At 45.9% G+C, this 24,100-nt stretch overlaps 1 protein-coding gene across 1 annotated transcript; it reads left to right on the top strand.

Annotated features, from left to right (window-relative positions):
* Positions 1-4,065: 4,065 nt before the first annotated feature.
* PROKR2 (prokineticin receptor 2) lies at positions 4,066-15,549 on the top strand. Its single transcript, XM_055131601.1, has 3 exons — positions 4,066-4,400; positions 6,304-6,884; positions 12,246-15,549. The coding sequence occupies exons 2-3, from the start codon at positions 6,367-6,369 to the stop codon at positions 12,940-12,942; spliced, it is 1,215 nt and encodes a 404-aa protein (XP_054987576.1). The 5' UTR covers positions 4,066-4,400; positions 6,304-6,366; the 3' UTR covers positions 12,943-15,549.
* The last annotated feature ends 8,551 nt before the right edge of the window (positions 15,550-24,100 follow it).

Genomic DNA, 24,100 nt, shown 5'->3' with positions numbered 1-24,100 from the left:
AAAAAAAAAAAAGAAAAAGAAAGAAAGAAGGAAAAGAAAAGAAAAAAAGAACCTGCTCCGTAACAAGGAATTCAATGTCAGTGTTTTTAAAATCATGAAGTGTTAATGTACATGAAACCCTGCTCTGTTATAGCTCTACAAGTTTCTGGTTATTACTGTAGAGTGAATTTTAAAACATTGGAGGAAGCTAAAATTTTCATGCAAGTTTCCAGACCCATGAACTAGGCTGCTATTAGATAATCCTATACTTTCCAGATCACCTGCATGTATGGTCCAGGCTTCAAACTACCACACAAGAAAAACAACCGTAGGGACTGAAATGTTAGTATGAGCAACTCACTTTCGAATGACAGCTAAATTCAAATTGTCTTAGAATTGTGTTAGATATTAGAAAGCACAAAAGGACAAATAAAATTAAGGGTTTTGATGAAAAAAATTAAACCATACTTTTTTTGGAAGGAGTTGGGAGGATGGGCTACGCTCAATGATGCTCAGATGATACTCCTGGCTCTGCACTCAGGAATTACTCCTGGCGGTGCTCAGGTGACCATGTGGGTTAACAGAGAGTAAACCAGGGTCCACCGTGTGCAAGGCCAGTACCTTACCTGCTATACTATCTTAGGTCACATGAACCATACGTTTCTGTAACTTCTCTTTTTATACTCACGTCATCCAATAAACAGATGAACTGGAGATGCTGCAATTGTGCGTGATTGTGTATGTGTGTGAGTGTGAGGGTGTGTGTGCTTATGTGTATAATGACACCAAGGACTCCAGCTGAGTCATCAATTCTTTGGTTTCTTTCATTTTTCCTTTATCTTTGATTTATTTGTTTAGTTTTGATTTCTTTTTTTTTTAATTTTTATTTTTTTGGTTTTTGGGTCACACCTGGCGATGCACAGGGGTCACTCCTGGCTCTACACTCAGGAATCACCCCTGGCGGTGCTCAGGGGACCATATGGGATGCTGGGAATTGAACCCAGGTAGGCCTCGTGCAAGGCAAACGCCCTACCCGCTGTGCTATCACTCCAGCACCTAGTTTTGATTTCTAAGCCACACCTCACGGAACTCAGGGGATACTCTGAGTTCTGTGCTTGGGGGACCTTGTAGTTTGCAAAACATGCACTTAGCTCATTGAGTTATGTCTCTGGCCTTTGAGTTCTTTCTTCTCTCCAACTGATTTTATCTGCACCAGGGACATGAGACATAGTACAGTGGATAGGATGCTTGCCTTGCAACAGCTGACCTGGATTTGATCCACAGTACCTTAGATGGTCTCCAGAAATGTTCCCTGAGCATCTTGGGGTTCATCCTCCCACCTCTGCAAAATAAATAGCAATTAATTTTTCCAACTTCTAACAAAATAAAGTCATTTTTCTTTTTTTTTCTTTTTCTTTTTTTTTCTTTTTGGGTCACACCCAGCGATGCTCAGGGGTTACTCCTGGCTCTTCACTGAGGAATTACTCTTGGCAGTACTTGGGGGACCATATGGGATGCTGGGAATTGAACCCAGGTCAGCCACATGCAAGGCAAACTCCCTACCAGTTGTACTATCACTCCAGCCCCCAAGGCATTAAAAAAAAAAAAAACAGGAACCATACTCTAGGACAGATCATATATTGGGCTATAAAACACACCAACAAATTTAAGAAGATTAAAAGGTTAAAACATATCTAGCATCTTCCTATCTGAATATAATAAACTAAAAATCAATAATCTGAGGAAAACTGAACAATTCATAAATATGTGGAAATTAAATAATACACTCCTGAGCAACCAATGAATCAAAGAAGAACATAAAAAGTGAATCAAAAATAGCCTGAGAGAAAGAAAATTTAAAACATACCATTACAAAACTTTAGGATAGGGGCTGGAGAGATAGCACAGCGGGTAGGGCGTTTGCCTTGCACGCGGCCGACCCGGGTTCAAATCCCAGCATCCCATATGGTCCCCTGAGCACCGCCGGGGGTAGTTCCTGAGTGCAGAGCCAGGAGTAACCCCTGTGCATCGCCAGGTGTGACCCAAAAAAAGCAAAAAAAAAAAAAAAAAATTTAGGATATTACAAAATATGTACTAAAAGAAAAGTTTATAGTGATATGCGTCTATGATAAGAAAATAAAAAGCTGTCAAAAAGGCAACTAACTCAAAAAGAGAATAAATTAAGCCCAAAGGAAGACAATAGTGAAGGTTAGAGCAGAAATTAAATTTTTTAAAATGAAATGAAAATGAGAAGAAAAATTAAAGTAAGCATTGTTTTTTGAGAAAGATAAAAATTGACAAAATTTTCAACTTGACAAGAGAAAAGAGAGAGCCCAAAACCCAAAACTGTACAAAGGATTAACAGTTAGACCCAAATTGGATAACACAGAAGAAATGGATAATTCCTAGACATGCTGCCTTCCAAGACAAAAGCAGGAAGAAATAGAAAATCTAAAAGCAATAATGCTTAAGATGGTTAACAAAATAAACTAGCCTTATGATGCTTATCATTTCATAAGATGATAAGCATTAGTTGTAGGGAATCATGTTGCCCACCTTCAAGTTACACAATTAAGCGTCTTTCATATCTCAGTTGGGGAAATAAAATTAAATAAAGCATTGGGGATAGAGGTACAACTGGGAGGGCACTTGCCTTGCACGTGGCCAAGGATCCCTGGCACCCCATATGGTCCCCTGAGACCCACCAGGAGTGATCCCTGAGCCCGGAGGCCAGAATAAGCCCTGACCACCGCCAGGTGTGGTCAAAAACAAACAAACAAAAAGTTCAAGAGAAAGAGAAGAATGAAGATATTTCCACATCAGGTGGACAAAGCAAAATCTTAGGGTGCAATCAGGCAAGGGGTTTCCTGGGACCTCCTTTTCTGAGGAAGTTTAAGTTGGCAACAGGGTGCTTGTCATTTAATCCCTTGTCATTAAAGATAGATGTGTGCGCGTGTGTCTTCACTTATTTTTGCTTCAACTAACCCAAAGATACATATAGTAAAAATCTGGAACTCCAGGCTCGAAATGGGAACCTGTGTTCTCACTTGGAGCAGTTTGTATTTTGAACGGGCAATAATCCTCTGGGATATAAAGCGTTGTGGGGGAGGAGCGGGGTTCGGAGGGGCGGTGTTGGTTCTGGCTTTTAAACTCTCCTGTTCTGACTCGGGACCCCGCCTCCCCGCCCCCTGGGCCTCTCCCAGCATGGATCTTTGGAAGAGCAGGTTTAGAGCAGTTTAGTCCTTGAGCGCAATATATAAAGAAGGGAAGTAGGGAACCGCCTCCTGTCGGGTCGGCTGGAAGCGAAGTGGGGGCGGGCTCCGGAGCACCCAACACACAGCGGTCCCCTGCAGACGGTGTGAACGGCTGAGTTGGGCGTCACAGCGACTTGACAAGGGTATCGAGACGGTGTTTGGAGCAAGAAAAACTGCGCTAGGGCCGGAGCGATACACAGCGGATAGGGCTCTTGCCTGCACGAGGCCAATCCTGGTTCGATCCCGGGCATGTCATATGGTCCCCAAGCACTGCCAGGAGTAAATTCCAGAGTGCAGAGCCAGGAGTAACCCCTAAGCATCGCTAGGTGAGACCTACAAAAAACGAAGGGAGGGAGGGAGAGAGAGAGAGAGAGAGAGAGAGAGAGAGGGGGGGGGGGAAGGAAGGAAGGAAGGAAGGAAGGAAGGAAGGAAGGAAGGAAGGAAGGAAGGAAGGAAGGAAGGAAGGAAGGAAGGAAGGAAGGAAGGAAGGAAGGAAGGAAGGAAGGAAGGAAGGAAGAAAGAAAGAAAGAAAGAAAGAAAGAAAGAAAGAAAGAAAGAAAGAAAGAAAGAAAGAAAGAAAGAAAGAAAGAAAGAAAGAAAGAAAGAAAGAAAGAAAGAAAGAAAGAAAGAAAGAAAGAAAGAAAGAAAGAAAGAAAGAAAGAAAGAAAGAAAGAAAGAAAGAAAGAGAGAGAGAGAGAACTGCTCCCACTCCGCTTCCCCCTCGCGGATTCCGCGAAAGCCGCAGCACTCGGCTCCCGCCCTGGCGACACCCCCCTCGCGGGGGCTCACGCAGTCTCCACCCAGCTCGATCGCGTTCACAACTGGTGTGCCAGGGCTGGGGGACCATTCTCAGAAACTTGGGGGATCGCGCCGCGCGGTGCCCAAGCGGCGCGCCCACCCCCAGCTCCGCAGCTGGCGGGGTCCCCGGGGCGGAGTCCCGAGCGGGCGGGGCGCACCGGGCCGGGGCCGAGGCGCGAGTGGGGGCGCGGCGGGGGCGGAGCGCCAAGTCCCGCGCGTCGGGGCGGGGAAGAAAAACGGACACGGGGTACGCGGCGACTCCGCCAGAGCCAGTCCGGGTCCCGCAGACCAGATCCCGCGGCCGGGCGGGAGCTCCTCGCTCGGGTCTCCGGGAGCACCGCACGCCCCGGGGAGACTCGCCGCAGCCAGGTACGTGCGGGGCTTGGCGCGGTCCCGGGGCCCCGGGCATGAGGTAGGGGCGTCGCCCGAGCTGGCGGGGCACGGGGTTCCCTCTCTCCCTTGGGGAGGATTAGAGCTGCTTTGCCTCCCTGCCCTCTGGGCATTCGTCCCGGCTACCTCTAAGTAGAGGAGTGGGTGCCCCGAGCGCTCCCCAAAACCCACCCGCCAGGACCCGGGCAGGGGACCGTCAGTTGGCGCTTCAAAGATTCTGGGGCCGGCGGTAACGGGACGATGCGGCGAGCCTCAACTTGCCAGGAAAGGCCTGGACCGCGGGGCAAGTTCCTGAAAGGTGTGCGGGAAGCGGGGAGCGTTTGGGGGCAGAGGGAATTCCCACATGCTGCACCCCCTGTCTACGAGCAGTTTTCTTCCCCAGAGGCCCAGCACGCTTTGCTTTTTGAACCCGATGTTCTGACTTGACTCCCACTCTGCCAGGGCGGCGCCTCCGGGGGACCACGGGGCAGCGAAGCGGGGGTTCGTTGGGGAGGAAAGGGTACCTCCCCACACCCGCTGGAGCTGGCCGGTCCCTAGCAGGGAGCGCTCCCAGCGGGGCGCACATCCCACCGGGGGAAACGCAGAGTCCGGAGCGCCAGGACCTCGGGCTGAGCCGCTGGGTCTTTCGAGTGACCCAGAGGCGCCCCGGAGGGAACACACACCCAATGTGGGTTGAACTCACCGCGGTCATGCTACGCGGGGACGGGCCCCCGCCACCCCCTCTGCGACCCGGCGCAACCTGTCCTTCTCTCGCACGGCCCTCGCAGGACCGGCCAGCCTCACTTTCCAGTCGTGGCCCCCATCCCGCTACCAATGCCTGCGCGCCCCGCACACACATCGGGAGTCGTTGATGTGGTGTGTCAAGGGCTGGGAGTGGGACCGCTCCGCTCCGCAGGGGATGGGTGCGAGTTCTTCCCGCAAAGTGCTCAGGTCTTTCCAGCCTTTATCTCCCTCCTGCGCGTCAGGCCACTGGCGGAGAGTTGAGCGCTCGGAACTTCCAGGATACGCGCTGGACGACCCCCTGCCCCTCAGGGGCTGTTTCTCATCAGGTCAGATGCAGAAGCACCCCCTAATTTTAGAGGACACGGACCTTGGTGCCTGGATGTGGTGGGGCTGATTCTCGGTGGGGAAACGGGTGATGAGAGCGAGGGGAGGGTGGGGAGGGAGGCAGACAAAGGATTGCTTTCTCCAGTTGGTTCTCAAGTCAGAGCGGCTGAATTCCCTCACCCACAGCCCCCTCCACCTGCCACCTGTGCTTCCTTCCCCCCATGGAGACCTCTCCAGCCCTCCCCACCCTGGCCAGACCTCCCCTCCCCTGGCTCAGTAGCAGGACTCTAGTGGACAGGAAGATTGGGGTTCTATCAACATAAATCACCAGCCCCAAGTGACTCAGTCAGACCCTGTGAAGATGGATTTGGTGACGCCCTGTTCATGCGTTTGGCCTGGCCGCAGGGAGCAGTGCCCTGCTGCGACCCAGCCTGAAGCGTTATTGTCCCTGACCCGCTGACAGTGCAACGCTGTGTCATGAAGCCTGGCAGCAGCCTGCAGCAACCTAGAATCCTGAAGACCCCTATGAGGGGTTCCGGGGGGCGGTTAGGGAGAGTGTTTGGGGGAAAGGAAGCATGACTGACCACATGCGTCCTGCTCCTGTGGGAAATGGCCAAAGATGCCAGTGTCCTGGGGCATCTGGGCAGAGGCCAGCTTGTAGGCAGTGAATCTCCTGGTCGCCAGTGGGGGTTTCCCAATGGCCAGATGGCCAGTGTCCCCTCCCCTAGGCCCTGGATGGTTCTGGCTAATGGTATGGTGGGCTAGACCCTGGGACCCTGAGGAACACTACTGAGTCCTGTCCTGCATATTGTCCACTGGTTGTATCTCCTTCCAGGATCTGGCATGGTGTGTGGACTCTCCCCAGGGATTCCGGCAGGGTGGTAGGCATGCTAAGCTCATGAGAGCAGAAGGTCTGGCCCCCAAGGGCCCACACACCACACACCCTGCGGCCTTCATCATGGCAGCCCACAGTGGAAACACGACTTTTGCACCCAACTTCAGTCCACCTCAGGACTCCGTCTCCTCCCTCCCGTTCAACTTCAATTACAGTGATTATGACCTCCCTCTGGACGAGGAGGAGGACATGACCAAGACACGAACCTTCTTTGCAGCCAAGATTGTCATCGGCGTGGCCCTGGCAGGCATCATGCTGGTGTGCGGTGTTGGCAACTTCGTCTTCATTGCTGCCCTGGCCCGTTATAAGAAGCTGCGCAACCTCACCAACCTGCTCATTGCTAACCTGGCCATCTCTGACTTCCTGGTGGCCATTGTCTGCTGCCCCTTTGAGATGGACTACTACGTGGTGCGCCAGCTCTCCTGGGAGCACGGCCACGTGCTCTGTGCCTCCGTCAACTACTTACGGACTGTCTCTCTCTACGTTTCCACCAATGCCCTGCTGGCCATCGCCATCGACAGGTGAGCATGCCAAGTGGGATAAAGATGCGGGCCGGGCCAGGCTGTCACTCTGATGGTTGGCATTGCTCCAGAATTAAATGCTTGCTAATCTCTCAGGGGGCAAGAGGAAGGAACCAAGAGGTTTCTCCAGTTGGAGTTCATGCACCCTCAAATATGGGCAAGAGGGGGTCTCCTGAGGACCCCTCCTCCCCAGCTCTAGCCATAGCCCCCAAACCACACCTGCCTCAACTGCATGTCACTTGACAGAGTAGCATCAAATACAAGAACAAAAGTCAGCTCCGGCAGCTACTACTGGGAGCCAGTGAAGAGGGGCAGCTTGCAGCCAAGAAAACCTCTGCCAAGTTTTTCCTGCAACCACTGTCCAGATCAAGATCTAGAATGTTTCCATCCTTTAGAAAACTTTTTGGTACCCTTTAGCAGTCAGTCTCACCACCTGCCCCAGACAATCACTATTTCTTTATCCCCCCCTTTTTTTAGAAGGGGTTGCACACCCAGCTTTGCGCAGGGCTTACTCCTGGCACTCAAGCATCACTCCTGGTGGTTGGGACACAATATGGGGTGATGGAGATGGAACCTGGGTAGACTACATGCAAAGCAAGCGCCTTACCTGCTGTACTGTTGTTCTGACCCTCCCCCCCACACACACACAGGATTTTTTTCATAGTTTAGTTTGCCTATTCTTCAATTTCCTAAGTATAGAATCATATGTTATATACTTTGTTTCTCAGGACTTTGTTACATATTTTTAAAATAGCAGCTTGTTTATAGAAATAGGAAAGCCATGCTTACCTTCACTTTGAATGCATACATCCATGTGTTCATTTGCATATATTTGCATAAGGTGATGTAGAAGTCCTTGCTCTACAATCAGTCTTATATGTGTTTCATCAAAATGTCCAGCATTGGACCACTGGAGGCTCTGTCTGAGGGGGAAGTTGGTGCCACATCTTCTGGGTTCATGATTGTGAATGGTGCTAACATTCATTTAGATTATGTGTTTCTTAATCATAGATTTTCCTTTTTGTCACCTTTACACTCTTCTATTTTCTCTCATCCTAAGTGCTACTTAAATTGGTGTCCTTTTTAATCAACCAGTTCATTATTTTTCATTTATGATAATAAAATGCATATGCAGATAAGAGGCCTCTTTATTTGATATAGCATCATTCCTGCCAGAAACACAATTTTGTTTCTCTGAGTTTCCCCAGCCCTGAAATGAGCCTTTATGCTATCTTAATATCAGCTACCTGAACAAAACACCCTCAGAGAAATAACACAAAGAATAATTTGACACACTGACACTAAGTCAGATTCCTGGATCCTTACCCATCCCTACTTTGAATGGGAATCCCTTAACCCAAGACCCAGAATTCTGCATGTTTATCTCTTGAGTATTTCTGATGGACATTTAGGGAGAATTATCACTTTCCCATCCCTTTTGTCTCATTGAAATCTCTGTTTTCATGATATATTTGATTTTCACAACATAGGTGTGTTGGGGAAAGCAAACACCTGATCCAACACCAAAGGTGATTCCTTTTTTCACCCCAAGCTAGCTCAGTCCCTCAGCTCCCCAACTCTATCAGAATTTCACCTTTCTTCCAATACTAAAGCAGGAACAAAATCACCATCGTTCTTTGTCATTCTCCTTATTCTATCCCCCACTCTTCACTCTTTTTGTTTTGTTTTGTTTTTGGGTCACACCCGGCAATGCACAGGGGTTACTCCTGGCTCATGCACTCAGGAATTACTCCTGGCGGTGCCCAGGGGACCATATGGGATGCTGGGATTCGAACCCGGGTCAGTCGAGTGCAAGGCAAACGCCCTACCCGCTGTGCTATTGCTCCAGCCCCGCCCCACTCTTCACTCTTTATGTTCAATTTTTCATCAGGTCTCAGCAGTTACTCTTTGTGAGTCATGACCAGATTATTAGAGTGCTCTTCTATTTTTGTTTTTAATTTTTTAGTTATTAATCTCCCTCCTGGCAAGCTCCCCATGGCATATTAGATATGCCAAAAACAGTAACAAGAAGTCTCACAATGGAGAAGTTACTGGTGCCCGCTCGAGCAAATTGATGAGCAATGGGATGACAGTGATACAGTGATATTAATCTCCCTCCTTACTTTTCCTTTTAATGTTTATGCTGTTCCAAGGTTTGCACACTTGGTTGCCACATTTAGTGTTCACCAGGAGTTATATTTGATATGGTACTCGAGATTACCTCAGAGGTGGGGATCATAACAGGGGTTGGACTCACAGCCTCGTTCATGCAAGATCAGCAACTCTACCACTAAGCAACATCCCCAGAACCCTCTAACTTATCTCTTCATCTTCTCAACAGCTCCTGACTGTCCCTTGAAACTCACATTCCCCTCTTATTAAGTATCAGAATATCACGTTGATGGTCTTCATAAAAAATATCTCACTGCTTACAAAATTGCCTTCAAAAGTTTCAGGGCCTGAAGAATACATGCCAAATCCTGCCAAATGCATCCCAAGACTTTTATCATATAATGCTTTCTTTCAATTTCATGTTGGATATGGAGATAATTATTTCCAAAAGAAATTAAATGTAATGATCATCTTTCTACACCTCTGACTCCACATTTGGCTATCACAGAGACTTACACCCATGTCTTAGCTTGTTTTTTTTTTTCTCAAAACAGACCCCAAGAATAGGATTTATAGACAGTCACGCCTAGGACACATCTATAGAGGAGTGAGAGTAGGACAAAGGCAGGCATTCAATACAGGCCCCATTACTGAGCACATAACGTGGACAACTGGAGCTTTTTCTTGCTGAGTAACTCTTGAAATAGGTGTAAATCACACCCCTGGGTTTGCTCAGGAGTGGGAGGCGAGAGAGAGCTGGGGTATTTATACATCAACTGTATTAGTCATATTTGAGGGCTGATCTGAAAATGCTATATAGATAGCCAAGAGCATTGTGGAAGCCTGAGAAGGCTTCAGATAAAGAACTGCAAGGAGATGGCAGCTGGGAGCGGACAGGTAAAGTGTGCAGTGAAGTGATAGGAGGAAAGAGTGGGGCCTCAACAGTATTTGCAACAATCCAGTAGATCTGCAACAAGTTAGTGGGTCCTTCCATGTGCCCAATGCACGTTGGTTGGTAGACACGCCAAATGATAGAAGGTCCTTGGCCTCAGGGACTTTTTCTTCTGAAAACTACAGTTGGCAAATGATAAGTCAAGAGTACTTTGAGAGATTTATGGTCACAGGCTCCTTACATGGTCTGGAGATGTCTCATGAAGAAGATGTTGATTCCTCTCTGCTATTCTGACCATTCCCTAGTCACCCCCTTGTTGAAGGCAAGATTCCCTTACCCTAAAGAATACAATCTGGCCAAATGCACAACACCCGATACTGGACAGAAGCAGTGGGAAGCAGGTCATTAGGCACATAAACTCACAGCCCAGGGAAGGAAAACACCGCACACACTTGCAGAGCCAAGTAGGAATTGCCTCTGGGGAGAGAATGACTCAGCAAGGATGATGGATGGCAAGCTTTACAGTGGCAAGAGGATGACATGATTCCTAGATCCCATGGGAGGTTGTGATTGGCCTGTTTGAGTGATTGTGCGGACTGGTAGGATAGTGAAACCCTTTGGGTTGGGGTGTGTAGCTGGCTGTGCTGAAGGAGAATGGGCAGAACCAAAACACCCTTTCACAGTGGGTAGACAGCATGGCCAGAAAGAGCAGACGAACCCACAGACCTCTGAGGCTCAAGGGTGGCAAAGCAGCGTGTGCAGGAGGTTCAGATGCCTCCACACCTTTCATTCAGCATCTAAATTAATTGAAAAACAAGGCAGATGATATTAAAGGTGGATGGAAAGACTCCCTCTTAGGGCCTGATAATAATCTATTGTGTGATCTGTGGACACTGGGATTGCTTCATAGTCAACCCTAAAATTTGGTCAGCCAGGGTATCCTGGCTCAGGAAGTGTGGGAGAGGCATAGGTGTCCCTGGAACTTCATTCAACCTCTTGGTAAAAGATGCCTCTCTCACAACGTAGAAATAGATATCAGAAGGGCGACCCTCAGCCATTTCTGGATGCCACAGCTTTGGAGTACAGGTTCATTTCCAGGGTTCAGCTCTTTCTTCCCTGCTCCTCATGCCTTTTTTTCTGCCTCCATCTTTTCCCACCACCTTCCCCAATTAAACACAGAATAATTTGAGGGTACCAAAGTATCTAAATAGGTGTCTGTTCCCATAAAGGACCCCAACCTCTTTCTTAGGTAGTACTGCCATTGTAAAGAGAAGGCTTTAAAAAGTTGTGTGTTGTGTGCTGACTTATGATGTAAAAACAATTCACATTCTTCATCTGAACTAAAACAGTACCAGAAGTAGTGGGAGTCGGGGGGAGAGGGTGTAAAGGCTTTGTATCAAGTGGATTTCGGCCCCTGCACCAAATGAGTTTGGCAAGTCATTTACTTCCCATTGTATATATTTCACCCCAGAGCCCCCCTTACTTTCTGTAGGATGAAAATCCAAGAGAAAGAGAGAGAGAGCTCTTGCCCACTGCCCTGGAAGTTCCCCCATCTCTTAGATGCATGCCCTTCTTGTGATATTTAATATATTTAGATATTTAAGATATTTAGAATGAGAAGTAATATGTTCTTGGGGCAGACTGGCAAAACTGGAAGCCAAGATGGGATTAATATGATTTATTATCATTATCAGGGCTGGAGCGATAGCACAGCAGGTAGGGCATTTGCCTGGCACACGGCCAACCCAGGTTCAATTCCTCTGTCCCTCTCAGAGAGCCTGGGAAGCTACTGAGAGTATGCTGCCTGCACAGCAAAGCCTGGCAAGCTACCTGTGGAGTATTTGATATGCCAAAAACAGTAACAACAAGTCTCACAATGGAGACGTTACTGGTGCCTGCTCAAGCAGACCGATGAGCAATGGGATGACAGTGATACAGTGATACAGTGATTATCATTATCATTAAAAGCCACTGATATTTACATCTACAAACCAGGCTCGTTACAAACATGATCATATTTAATGTTCACAGTAGGCCTGTAAAGTAGGGCTCATTTTAATCCCTTGTTGCACTTGCAAACAGGAATCTCAAAGAGACTCAGGGATTCCCTTGACCCAGAGGGAAGAAAAGCTGGGATTTATTCCACCTGTTTGATGCAAAGCCCACACTCTTTCCACAAAACCACTCCACCCCTCCAAATGCCCAAGGATGTTGCTAGAACAAGATGAAGCTCCTGGAAGCTGGGTAATAGGTAGTTGGGGACCACTGACACTCTGCTTTTCTTGTGTGTATGAGGCGAGGTCAAACCTAGTGTTGCCATTCACATATCACTACTGACAGCCCCCCTTTCCCAACAGGTACCTGGCGATTGTGCACCCCTTAAGGCCCCGGATGAACTACCAAACCGCGTCCTTCCTGATCGCCCTGGTCTGGGTGGTGTCCATCCTCGTCGCGATCCCGTCGGCCTACTTCACCACGGAAACGGTCCTGTTCATCGTCAAAAGCCAGCAGAAGATCTTCTGCGGCCAGATCTGGCCGGTGGACCAGAAGCTCTACTACAAGTCCTACTTCCTCTTCATCTTCGGCGTGGAGTTCGTGGGCCCGGTGCTGGCCATGACGCTGTGCTACGCCAGGATCTCCCGCGAGCTCTGGTTCAAGGCCGTGCCGGGCTTCCAGACCGAGCAGATCCGCAAGCGGCTGCGCTGCCGGCGGAGGACGGTGCTGGTGCTCATGGGCATCCTCACCGCCTACGTGCTGTGCTGGGCGCCCTTCTACGGCTTCACCATCGTGCGCGACTTCTTCCCCTCCCTGATCGTCAAGGAGAAGCACTACCTCACCGCCTTCTACGTGGTCGAGTGCATCGCCATGAGCAACAGCGTGATCAACACCGTGTGCTTCGTCACGGTCAAGAACAACACCGTGAAGTACTTCAAGAAGATGCTGCTGCTGCACTGGCGCCCCTCCCACCGCGGGAGCAAGTCCAGCGCCGAGCTCGACCTCAAGACCAGCGGCGTGCCCGCCACCGAGGAGGTGGACTGCATCCGGCTCAAGTGACCTGCTGAGGTTTTTATCTTTGAAACCAACCCCGCCCCCCACCCCCCACAAACCAGCCCTCAACAGCAAAATCCATCAGTGACCGGGTTCCTAGGTTGGGGGAAAGGCGACTGTGTTTGTGCCTCCGGGACGTCGAGGAGTTCAATGCTTCTCAGTCAGTTTGCAGTGAGAAGAGAGAGACATCAACCACAGCAGCTAACCTGATTCCAATTCAGCATCTACACAACCACACCGGTGGGGTTAGACACAAGTCACAGCAACTGGCGCGAACTGGACACCTGCTGTGTGTAAACCACACAATGAGATTAAGACAAGGATCGTTTACTGGTGATCTTGTTAGGTAAAAAAATTTCAATAACATCCAAAATGAAGCCGCCAGTGAAGTCATCAACTACATCCAGTTGAAGCTACATTCAGTCTAGCAGCCACAAATGGTTGTCTGAACTTACTCTCCAACTTCCCTCATTCAATGGATGTTGAATGTGCAAGAATGCCAAAAGGATATAGAGCAACGCACATAGATATCATGGCAACGTAAGAATAAATTTCTCAGAGTGTGATGTTATAGCCTCGTGAAAGCAAGAGAGTTCTTACCACTGCACTGAGTTTCCCACATCTAACTCCTACTGCGTAATCCTACTCGGGCATTCTCTAGGCTTCACAGGGGAAGAAGTTTTCTCAAAACTAGGTTATTAGTTATCTATACTATACTGTTGTAATTTAAAAAAAAAAAAAGAACCGAAACAACCTCCTTTCCATTGATGCTTGAGAGAGCTCATCATTCTTTCAGGTAACGACATGCAATTCTGTACTAGAAACACAAAAAGTTCCCAACACTCTAAAAGGAAGGGGACAGAGAAAAGCAGGGTAGAGACGAACGTTCCGTAATCTGTGTGTGTGTCTCTGTTGCTAAGGCCTGAACTCCTTTCCTCGAGCAAACCCTCTTTCACAAAATCAGCTCTACTTGGAATCCAAAGAAATGAATTCAAGTTCTAACTCTGAAGACTCATGGGACCTGGGTGTATATTCTCTCTGCTTATCAGTTTTCCTTCAGTGACTTGGAATGGTGAAAATATCTTCTCTACCTAATTATGGACCTCTGGGGGGAGAGCTCACTGATGCCGGTTTTAGCAAGTGATATGAACAGTTGGAGCAAAGGAAACCTTAACCACTGTGGCTAATGGTAGAGGAAGTATTAAAAAGAAACATCTTTTTGTTTCCATCTTTGAGCCAGAGATCCCTGATCTCACAAAGTGCAACCCACCAAGCCCTAGGCAAAAAGGAATCCCTGAGCCGGGTCATTATGAAGAAGATTTAACCTCAAGGTCTCAGAGACATAAATTCCCCACACCCACAGACTCTCAGTATCCCTGTGGTCTTAGAATTTTTGAAAGTTTTTCCCATATGTCACCAAGCAGATGTATGCAGCCCCTAAATCTGATGGTATTATAGAATACCTGATGATTGCATGTCCTTGTCCTCATTTCTTCCTGATTAGTTTTAAATACTGTATATTGGAATTTGGTTTGCAAGTGACCCATTTTGCCATCTTCTACTTTTCTATTTGGAAGGAATTCGTGGTTCACTTATGTCTATATGTTGTTTATTTTTTTGTTTGGTTTGTGTATCCAACAGTGACATTCAGTCAACATTTTCTTCTATTACTATGTAACAGACTTATGTTCAACTTAAATATTGTACCCTTAGAAGATACAAACCCGGGTCTGTGTAACAGTACACTGGGTAAGGCATTTGCCTTGCATGGGCCAATCCATTTCGATTCCCAGAATCCCATGTGATCCCCCGAGCACTGCTGGGAGCAATTCCTGAGTGCAGAGCCAGGAGTAACCCCTAAGCATCGCTGTTGTGACCCAAAAAGACAAGAAGAAAAAACAAAGGAAGATACAAACTCATTTTAATATTAGCCTAAACTAAATGGCTTATAAATTCTGATTTTACTGACTTGCACAGTGCATTCTGAAATCAAGCAAGTAGTTGGAGTTGTCTGAATTTTTACAAACAATATAGTAACTATATGTCTATTACCCTAATCTTCTAGTAAAGTAATTCTTTTTGTTTTTTAAAGGAACTTCTTTCAGAGTAGATTATGTCAGTCAAAAGAACTCAATCTCCTTTTCTCTTTTAATCCTAAAATGTATCATCCCTCACTGAAAATAACTTTTGTAAATATCAGTGTGTATTTGTGGTTTTCCAGTGAATGGAGCATTATGTCGCTATAAAAATGGCTAGTATAAGGGATCATAAAGACATTGTTTAAGCATCTCCCACTCCCACTCGTCTGTTCCCTATGTTAGTGTATATAGATGATGTAACGGCCATCTATACAGTTCAAACTTGAAATAGAAGTAACTGCCTGAAGACATTCTTAGACCAGTGGCAGCTCATACCAGCAACGAAGCTACTTTATATCCCTCAGACTTGTAACCCAGGAGTGTATTCAAGCATGCGAATAAACAGAATCACTGGCTCCCTCCCACTGCCCCTTCTATTTAAAAGGCATCTTGTTTGTTTAATAAAAACTGCTTTTTGCATGGAAATTGTTCATTCATCTAACTGGTGTGAAGTAATAAATATATTGCAATTGTGCTTGCCCTTCTCAAGATTAATTACTAAAAACTTCAGAAATGTTTAATGTGCTGAGATAGATGAACATTTATATACTATTTTGTATTGACATCTTAGTCTGGGGGCTGGAGCAATAGCACAGCGGATAGGACATTTGCCTTGCACGCAGCTGACTCGAATTCGATTCCCAGCATCCCATATGGCCCCCTGAGCACCGCCAGGGGTGATTCCTGAGTGCAGAGCCAGGAGTGCATTGCCGGGTGTGCATTGACAGGTGTGACCCAAAAAGGAAAAAAAAAAGAAAGAAAGAAATTTTAGTCTCATTTGAAAACAGTTTCATCTCCTTATTCTCATCCAGAGTAAGAGAAAAGATGGATGTTGGAGCTATTTCAGAGTTTTCTTTCAACATTCAACTTCTAAAATTAAGTTGATTCTCAAATTGAAAAAAAAAAAACTGGCTTCAGGCCCTCAGGCCAGAAAACCAATTCCAAAATTCTGAGGGAGAATGTGACACGTAGGAGGTGATTAGAAAACTTAAATTGAGTTCTGTTTCAGGGGGTGGAAGGAGGGGGCGCAAATAAATGATGGCACTGAAAAATCTCTCTCCGACTTAACCATTGTATCTACCCTGTATCTACCCTGGACTTGAAACCACACGAACACAGTAAGACAAAAGAGCAGGAAAAGTCTTTTACTTCATAAAAGCGTGTAATTCAACCTCTCCTTTCTTCAGTGAGGACATGAATCCCAAATGAGGTGATTGCCTGTTTAAGGCCACACAGCTGACACTTGGTGGCGCCAAAACATTGCCCCAGGGCCTCACTCTGGTTCCGGTTCCGTGACCTCCACAGCCTAACAGCAGGTCTGGTCCAAAGACCGGGTCACTTTCTGAAAAGGCACAAATGTGTGTGTGTGTGTGTGTGTGTGTGTGTGTGTGTGTGTGTGTGTGTGTGTGTGTGTGTGTGTGTGTGTGTGTGTGTGTGTGTGTGTGTTGGGGGGTACCAGCGGCAGGTGGGGGCAGTTAGGATAGAGAAGGGACTACTCTAACAATGACAGTTGGAAATTATCACTCTGGGCAGGAACTGCATGCTGAAAGTAGGTAAAGGGACAAACATGATAGCCTCTCAGTACCTGTTTTGCAAAGCATAATGCCCAGAGAGTCTCTTGCCGGCGCGCCTGACTGTCTTCCCGGGGGCCTCCTCAGAGGGGCTGGGCTCCAGTTTTCCTCCCCACCCGAGCAGAGCTCCCGGAGGCCAAAGACCGAAGACCTCCGGAAACCAGCCACAGGCATGCTCAAGGCCCCTCTCCACACGTTCAGGCGAGCCTCACGCATGAAGGAATCGGCAGAGGAACCCAGGTGTGTGGGACCCGGGGCTCAGACCTCCAAGCCTGCTCGGATCGGGACTGGGCCTCCTCCTCCCAGATTTTCCATTTCCCAGTAGCTAGGCGGTCACACCCAGGGACAGCCCAGCACCATGTAATCCTGTGAACGGCCAGCATCCAGAGACTTAAAAGCAAGATCCCAGAAGCAATTATCTTATGGTCTACTTCTCCCTCTGGGAGAACCTGGCAAACTACTGGGAGTTTCCTGCCCACATGGGAGAGCCTTGGAAGGTCCCCATGGTGCATTAATATGCCAGAACCAGTAACAAGCTGGGTCTCATTCCCCTCACCCTGAAAGAGCCTCTAGTACAGCATTATTGGAAAGACGAGTAAAGAGAGGCTTCTAAAATCTCAGGACTTGGACAAATGGAGATGTTACTGAGACCGCTTGAGAAATTCGACGATCAATGGGATGATGATGATGATGATGATGATGATGATGATGATGATGATGATGATGATGATGATGATGAAAGCACAAAAGGAAAGAGCCTGCAATAGAAGCAGGGAAGCAGGGAGTGGCAGGGGTAGGGAGTGGTTGATGGGAGGGAAACAGGATGTTGTTGGTGGGAAATGTACACTGGTGAAGGGAAAGGTGTTGGAACATAGTATGACTGAAACTCTGAAACCCAATCACGAACAACTTTGTATCTCATGGTGATTCCATTCAAAAAAAAAAGAAAAACCTAAAAAGGCTTAAAAAGCCATTTAAGGGGACAAAGAGATAGTACAGCAGACAGCAGACAGGATGCTTATCTTGCATGAAGCTGACCTAGAGGTTTAGTCCTCAGCTCCCTCTCTGGTGCCCTGAGCACAGAGCCAGGACTAAGCCCTGAGCACATCTTGATGTGCAGCCCCTAAAACAAACAAACATAAAAATAATATTTTTTTAAAAAGCCATTTAAATTGGTTTTTGACTTTCCAGGAGATTCTTAGTCTACACAGTTACACAGAAGATCCCTCCCTCCCTTCCAAGGGACTCCAAGTCCAGGGTGCCAAAGAAACCAGGGAGAATCATACCAGGATGGCTCTAGTGTTCCTGTCTCCCTCCTTCTGAGAAAAAGGCCCTGCTGTGCGGAGTCTGAACACGTTTGACTTAAATGTCCACGATTTGGAAGTGATACTAGGAAAACAGGGAGTGAAGAGGGACTCCTGGCCCCTAGGGAAGTAGACAGTGGGGGGAGATTTGTTCATATTTTTAAAAAAAAGTGGGTTCCCCACCCTACCCCACCCCCACCACAGAGCTAGTACAATCTTCATGCAAGTCACCACCAGCCGAGCCAGAGCAATGATTCTTGGACCTCCCAGGGACCAGGTGTCTTCTGCTCATCAGACCCTTCTCTCACCTGAGCTTGCCAACCAAGCATTCACTGTCTTTTGGGGTTCCCTGAGTCGCATACTTTTATAGCTACTTGGACATTCACTGAATAGTTATTCCAGGGTATAAACTGGGATGGGAGATAAAGGGTTCATAAAACTTAGAATAAAAATAATCATTACCCAGGGGAGGAAAGCAGGGTTTACCTCCAAGAAACGGGAGTCTAGTATTTTGAACAGAAAGTCATGAGGATACAGGTAGTCGTGTGCCTTTACTGACTCCTTGAACTGAATTGCCATGTGTAAGTCCCAGACTAAAATAAAAGGGCCCTTCCAGAATCTCCTTCAGGGCTGACCTTGGATCCTCAGGCAGGTCTAGATCCAGCTCCTAGGCAAGATTCTGACATACTCCTTTGACGAAACTCTGCTCCAAGGAAGACCCAGTGGGTGCAGAGAAAGGTCTTCTGCCCACTCATCCTTACCACTGGCTTCAGTGCAAGAACAAAAATATAAGAGGTGAAGAGATGCAAACCTGAATCTCCAGGCAACTCTCGAAACAACATGGGATTAAATCTATATTGGCACTGAGACTCCAGACAGTATAAGCAAAAAAAGAAGAAAAAAACAAAAGGACCAGATTTTGAAGATAGATCCCAGCCATGAGGGTTAGAGAAGAAAAGTGTTGAGGGTATAGACAAAAATAGGCCTAGATGGTGAGGAATTGTGGGCAGAGGACATCTCAGAAGAAGAGAATAAAATGAAAAAAGATGTAGAAAAGGGAGGGGTGGTGATATGAAATTTAACTGATGGGGCAAATATTTGTTTTTATGTTATATGCAATGCAAGATATTTAGTGGCAGAACAGGCTTGTCAACAGGCTAAAGTGAAGAATGACGAAAGGGACTGGTATCTGAAATCAGACAGAATCAGGTTCAAATAGTAATTTTGACCCTATGGATTTGGAAAGATATCTTACCCTCTATCTGGGCATTCTTTCCTTGTGAGAAAAATAGGAATAACCAAAGTCGTACATCATTGAATTTTTTTTTACACCATGGGACTATATGTGGATTAAATGTGTGTCTTAAGAAAATGCCTAGATCAGCATAGACAATATATTTTAGTTTTCATTTTTAGAATGATTAATTCTGGGATTAATTTTAGAATGATTAATCATTTTAGAATGATTAATCTTGGAGAATGATTAACTCTCCAAGGTGAATTCAGATCATTGCATCACACTTAAAAGATGTTTAGGGTATACTGTTGGGGAATTATCAAACAAGAGTAGTTTTATTTCCTGTGGTCCACAATCTCTAATAATCTTGGACTTCCAACCTTACCTGGCTGGCTTAAATCACAGGGTTTTTTTCCATAATGTGTAGATTATGATGACCTTCAACCACTGAAGTTGAGTCAGGTAAAGGGTTTTAGGGATGGGAGCTGGGCTATGCCTGGCTGTGCCTGAGGGCTACTCTGGTATGGTGCTCAGAGATTGAACCAAGGTTGGCCACATACAAGGCAAGTGTCTTACCCCCGTAGAGATTTCTCTGACCCCAAATTAAGGCAAGTGACTTAATGGCCCTCAAGAAGGAGATAAAGATGGAGAGAAAGTCCCTTCTATAGAGGAAGATGAGATTCTATCTTTTCCAATCCCAATGGTGAAGGGAAAGTAACAGAAGTTAGTTGAAGACAAGATACATTTGTCTTAAATTTCTCCTCTGGGAGCTTGTCAATATGGTGGAGATGTGGTACAAAAGAAATATTTATGTTTCAGGGAAACCTAAGATCATGGGGTCACCAATGGCAGGGGTTCACCAATGGAATGCTTCCCAGGTTCACTGGGGGTGACCCCAGATCAGAGATATGATGATGCAACAGTGGAGGAGGTGACATGGTAGACAAGTCTAAAGCAGTCCATTGACATGCCCACGATCAGTGAAGTGCCATAAATCACTATATACCACATATATGGGCTACATATGGATGGAGAGAAGGCTTGGGTTCAATCAAATAGGTCATTGTGGTGGAATCTTTGCAATCCATCACAGGTAATCAGTACCACAGAAATCCAAAATGGAACCCATTACTTTTAAGAAATCCATTCTTCAGCAGCATAGAAAAAAATCCATAATCCATATAAAATTGCATATGATTCTGATTCTTCCTTTTCCCTTCCTCCAAAATGATGTCACAGGAAACTATACCATATTGGCACTTTTATTTTGTTTGTTTGATTTTCTTTCTGGTTGACATGCAGTGATGCTCAGGGGTTACTTCTGGCTCTGCACTCAAGAGTTTCTCTTAGTGGTGCTTGATGGACCATATGGGATGCTGAGAATCAAACCCAGGTCAGCCGCATACAAGGCAAACACCCTACCTGCTATACTATCACTCCAGCCCCCATATTGGTATTTTTAAACAGGTCACAAGGACTAAAATTTAAAGTATTTTGTCCAAATGTGGATAACCTAGACAAAAATTACTTATGTATGTATATAATATAATATCTACATATATTATATACATACATAAGAGTCATATGTATATACTCACTCTGATATAAATCAGATACATATTTTTTCTGGCAGTGCTAGGGATTGAATTGAGGACTCCCAACCTGCAAGGTAAGTGCTCTACCATTGAGCCATATCCTTTGTCCTTATAAATCATTTTAAGCTCAAGTCTGATTCTCCACTTCCCAATGAGATAGAGACTTCTAAGAGTTAATCAATGAGAGAAAAGTCAAGAAGCTATATTTTCCCTACATCATCATCATCATCATCATCAACCCATTGATCACGGATTTTCTTGAGCAGTTTCAGTAATGTCTCCATTCGTCCTAGCCCTGAGATTTTAGCAGCCTCTCTTTACTCGTCCTTCCCAACGGTGCCACATTGGAGGCTCTTTCAGGGTCAGGGGAATGAGACCCATCATTGTTACTGGTTTTGGCATATGAATACGCCACAGGGAGTTTGCCAGGCTCTCCCATGCGGGCAGGAAACTCTTGGTAGCTTGCCAGGTTCTCCCAGAGGGAGAACTAGGCTATAAGATGTCTCCTTCCGGGATTTTTTTTTATTTTTCCCTACATATCCAAGTATAATATCAGTTACATGTTGAACAATGAAAAAAAGAAAGCAAAATACTGGGGACCAGGTTTGGGAAAAAAAGAGAAAAAAAGAAGCTGCCAGACCCTGAAATTGACTAGAAAGAGCCAGATTCAAACCATCTAAGGTTGTGCTCAAATCAGTAAGTAGTACAGCAGGTAGGGTGCTTGCGTTGCAAACAGCCAACCCAGGCTCAATCCTCGGTGCCAACTATGGTGCCCTGAGCCCAGCCAGGCGTGATCCCTGAGAGCAGAGTCAGGACTAAGTCCCGAGCACACTGCCAGGTGCACAGTCCCACCAAGCCCTATTTAAAAAGTCTTCAACAAGGACAATGCAGGAAAATGTAGCCAAGAGAGCATATGGTTGCCTTGGGTATTGGCAGCTCTGATTGTATTTTGGTCATGAGCAATCACAAAGATGCATGATGGGATTATTATTTCAGAAGGTGGAAAATTCCATCCTGCATTCTAGTGACTAGGCTAAGAAACCACATGACAGCCCTATTGCAATGGGACTTTCTTGTTCTTCACTCGTTATTGTATACCCAGTTATCTCATAGGATGATTATTTCAAAACATATTTTTAGCTAAAAAAAATCCTCTGGAATAAAGTTGGTGTCAAATGTGATGAAAGGAAGACATTATTATGTGAGAAATTAAAGAACCTCCCAGAAATTGCATTCTTGGCTACAGAATAAAAGATCTTAAGTTTTTCGGGGGCTGGAGAGATAGCACAGCGGGTAGGGCGTTTGCCTTGCACGCGGCCGACCCGGGTTCAAATCCCAGCATCCCATATGGTCCCCTGAGCACGACCAGGGGTAATTCCTGAGTGCAGAGCCAGGAGTAACCCCTGTGCATCGCCAGGTGTGACCCAAAAAGCAAAAAAAAAAAATAAATAAATAAAAGATCTTAAGTTTTTGAGAATAAGATAAAAATAGTGGGCTGGAGCAATAGCACAGCGGGTAGGGCATTTGCTTTGCATGCGGCCAACCTTGGTTCAATTCCCAGCATCCCATATGGTCCCTAAGCACTGCCAGGGGTAATTCCTGAGTGCAGAGCCAGGAGTAACCCCTGTGTATCGCCAGGTGTGACACAAAAAAAATTTTTTTAATGGTATATATCAAAAAGACTAAACCCAACTACTGTTGGTAGGGATGTGGTGAAAAAGAACCTTTCATTTATTGGTGAGAATTCAGCCTCATTCAGCCTCTATAAAAGAACAGTATGGATATTTCTCCAAGAAGTAAGAATGGAAGTTCCTTATAATAAAGCAGTTTTGCTTCTCAATATCTACACCCATTAACATCTAAACTAAAAACATTAGTTCAAAAAGATGTATGCACACCTACGTTCATTTCTGCACTAAGCACAATAGCTAGTGATACAGAAACAGAAACAACCCAAATATCTAAAGACACAAGTGAATGGATAAGGAACTGATGACATTTAGACACCATGGAATACTATGCAGCTGTAAGAAAAGATAAAATGTTGCAGTTTTCTGCAACTTGAATAGAACTGGACAGTATTCTGTTAAGCAAAATAAGTCAGAGGGAGAAGAATAAACACCAAACGATCTCACTCGTCTGTGAAATATAGAGTAATAAAACAAGGGAATTGACAAGTGATGTCATTGACAAATAACAAGTGATGACTAAGACTTGAACTTGAATAACAAAATTAGGATTACCAAGAGTGGAGAGCAGCAGAAGGTCAGATGATGAGGTGGACTAGAAGTATGGTAACAGAGTACAGTGGACACTTTGGAGGTAGTGAGTGGCTGTAACTGTACACCAAAGCCATTAACATTAATATTTATGGGAACCAGAGAGATAGCTGTGGGCAGGTGCCTGCCTCAAATGCAGCCAGCCTGAGTTTTGTCCGCCAAGCTCACCAGGAGTGACCCTGAGCATAGAGTCAGGAGTAATACCTGAGCACAGTTGGATGTGACTAATTAATTAATTAATTAATTAATTAATTAATTAATGTATAAACATTAATATGTGTATACACCTGACTAAAATGAATTTTAATTAAAGGATACTATATATAAACCTAACCCAATTAATTTATTGAACATAAGCTATATGGAAAAACAAAAAATAATTCATAACACTTTCCACAAACACTCCACCATGTGAAAAGACTTACAATTTATGAAAGAAATTGTATGTACTGTGCTAATCATTTAACGAGGAATTGCTAAAGATCCAAGTGCTAGAGTGAGTGTTCCCTGAAAAAATCCTGTGGGAAGATGGAGAACTATAGACTACATGATATTTTGCTTAAGTTTACTCATAGCTGACTAAAAAATGTGTGTTAAAGAATCTGAATCAACCTCAATAGTTCATCCATCTATAAATCACTGTCATCACTGTCATCCCATTGCTCATCGATTTGCTCGAGCGGGCACCAGTAACGCCTCCATTGCGAGACTTGTTACTGTTTTTGGCATATCGAATACACCACGGGGAGCTTGCCAGGCTCTGCTGTGCAGGCAAGATACTCTCGGTAGTTTGCCGGGCTTTCTGAGAGGGTTGGAGGAACCGAACCCGGGTTGTCCGAGTGCAAGGCAAACGCCCTATCCACTGTGCTATCGCTCCAGTTCTATCAATCTATAAAGCCTTTTTTTTTTTTTTGCTTTGCTTTGCTTTTTGGATCACTCCTGGCAATCCTCAGGAGTTACTCCTGGCTCTGCACTCAGGAATCACACCTGGCGGTGCTCAGGGGGCCATATGGGATGCTGGGCATTAAACTCGGGTTGGC

The sequence above is a fragment of the Sorex araneus genome, chromosome 3 (genome assembly GCF_027595985.1).
Source record: "Sorex araneus isolate mSorAra2 chromosome 3, mSorAra2.pri, whole genome shotgun sequence".
Lineage (NCBI taxonomy): Eukaryota > Metazoa > Chordata > Mammalia > Eulipotyphla > Soricidae > Sorex > Sorex araneus.
The sequence above is the reverse complement of the archived record's forward strand: the minus strand, read 5'-3'. Positions and strand labels throughout refer to the sequence as shown.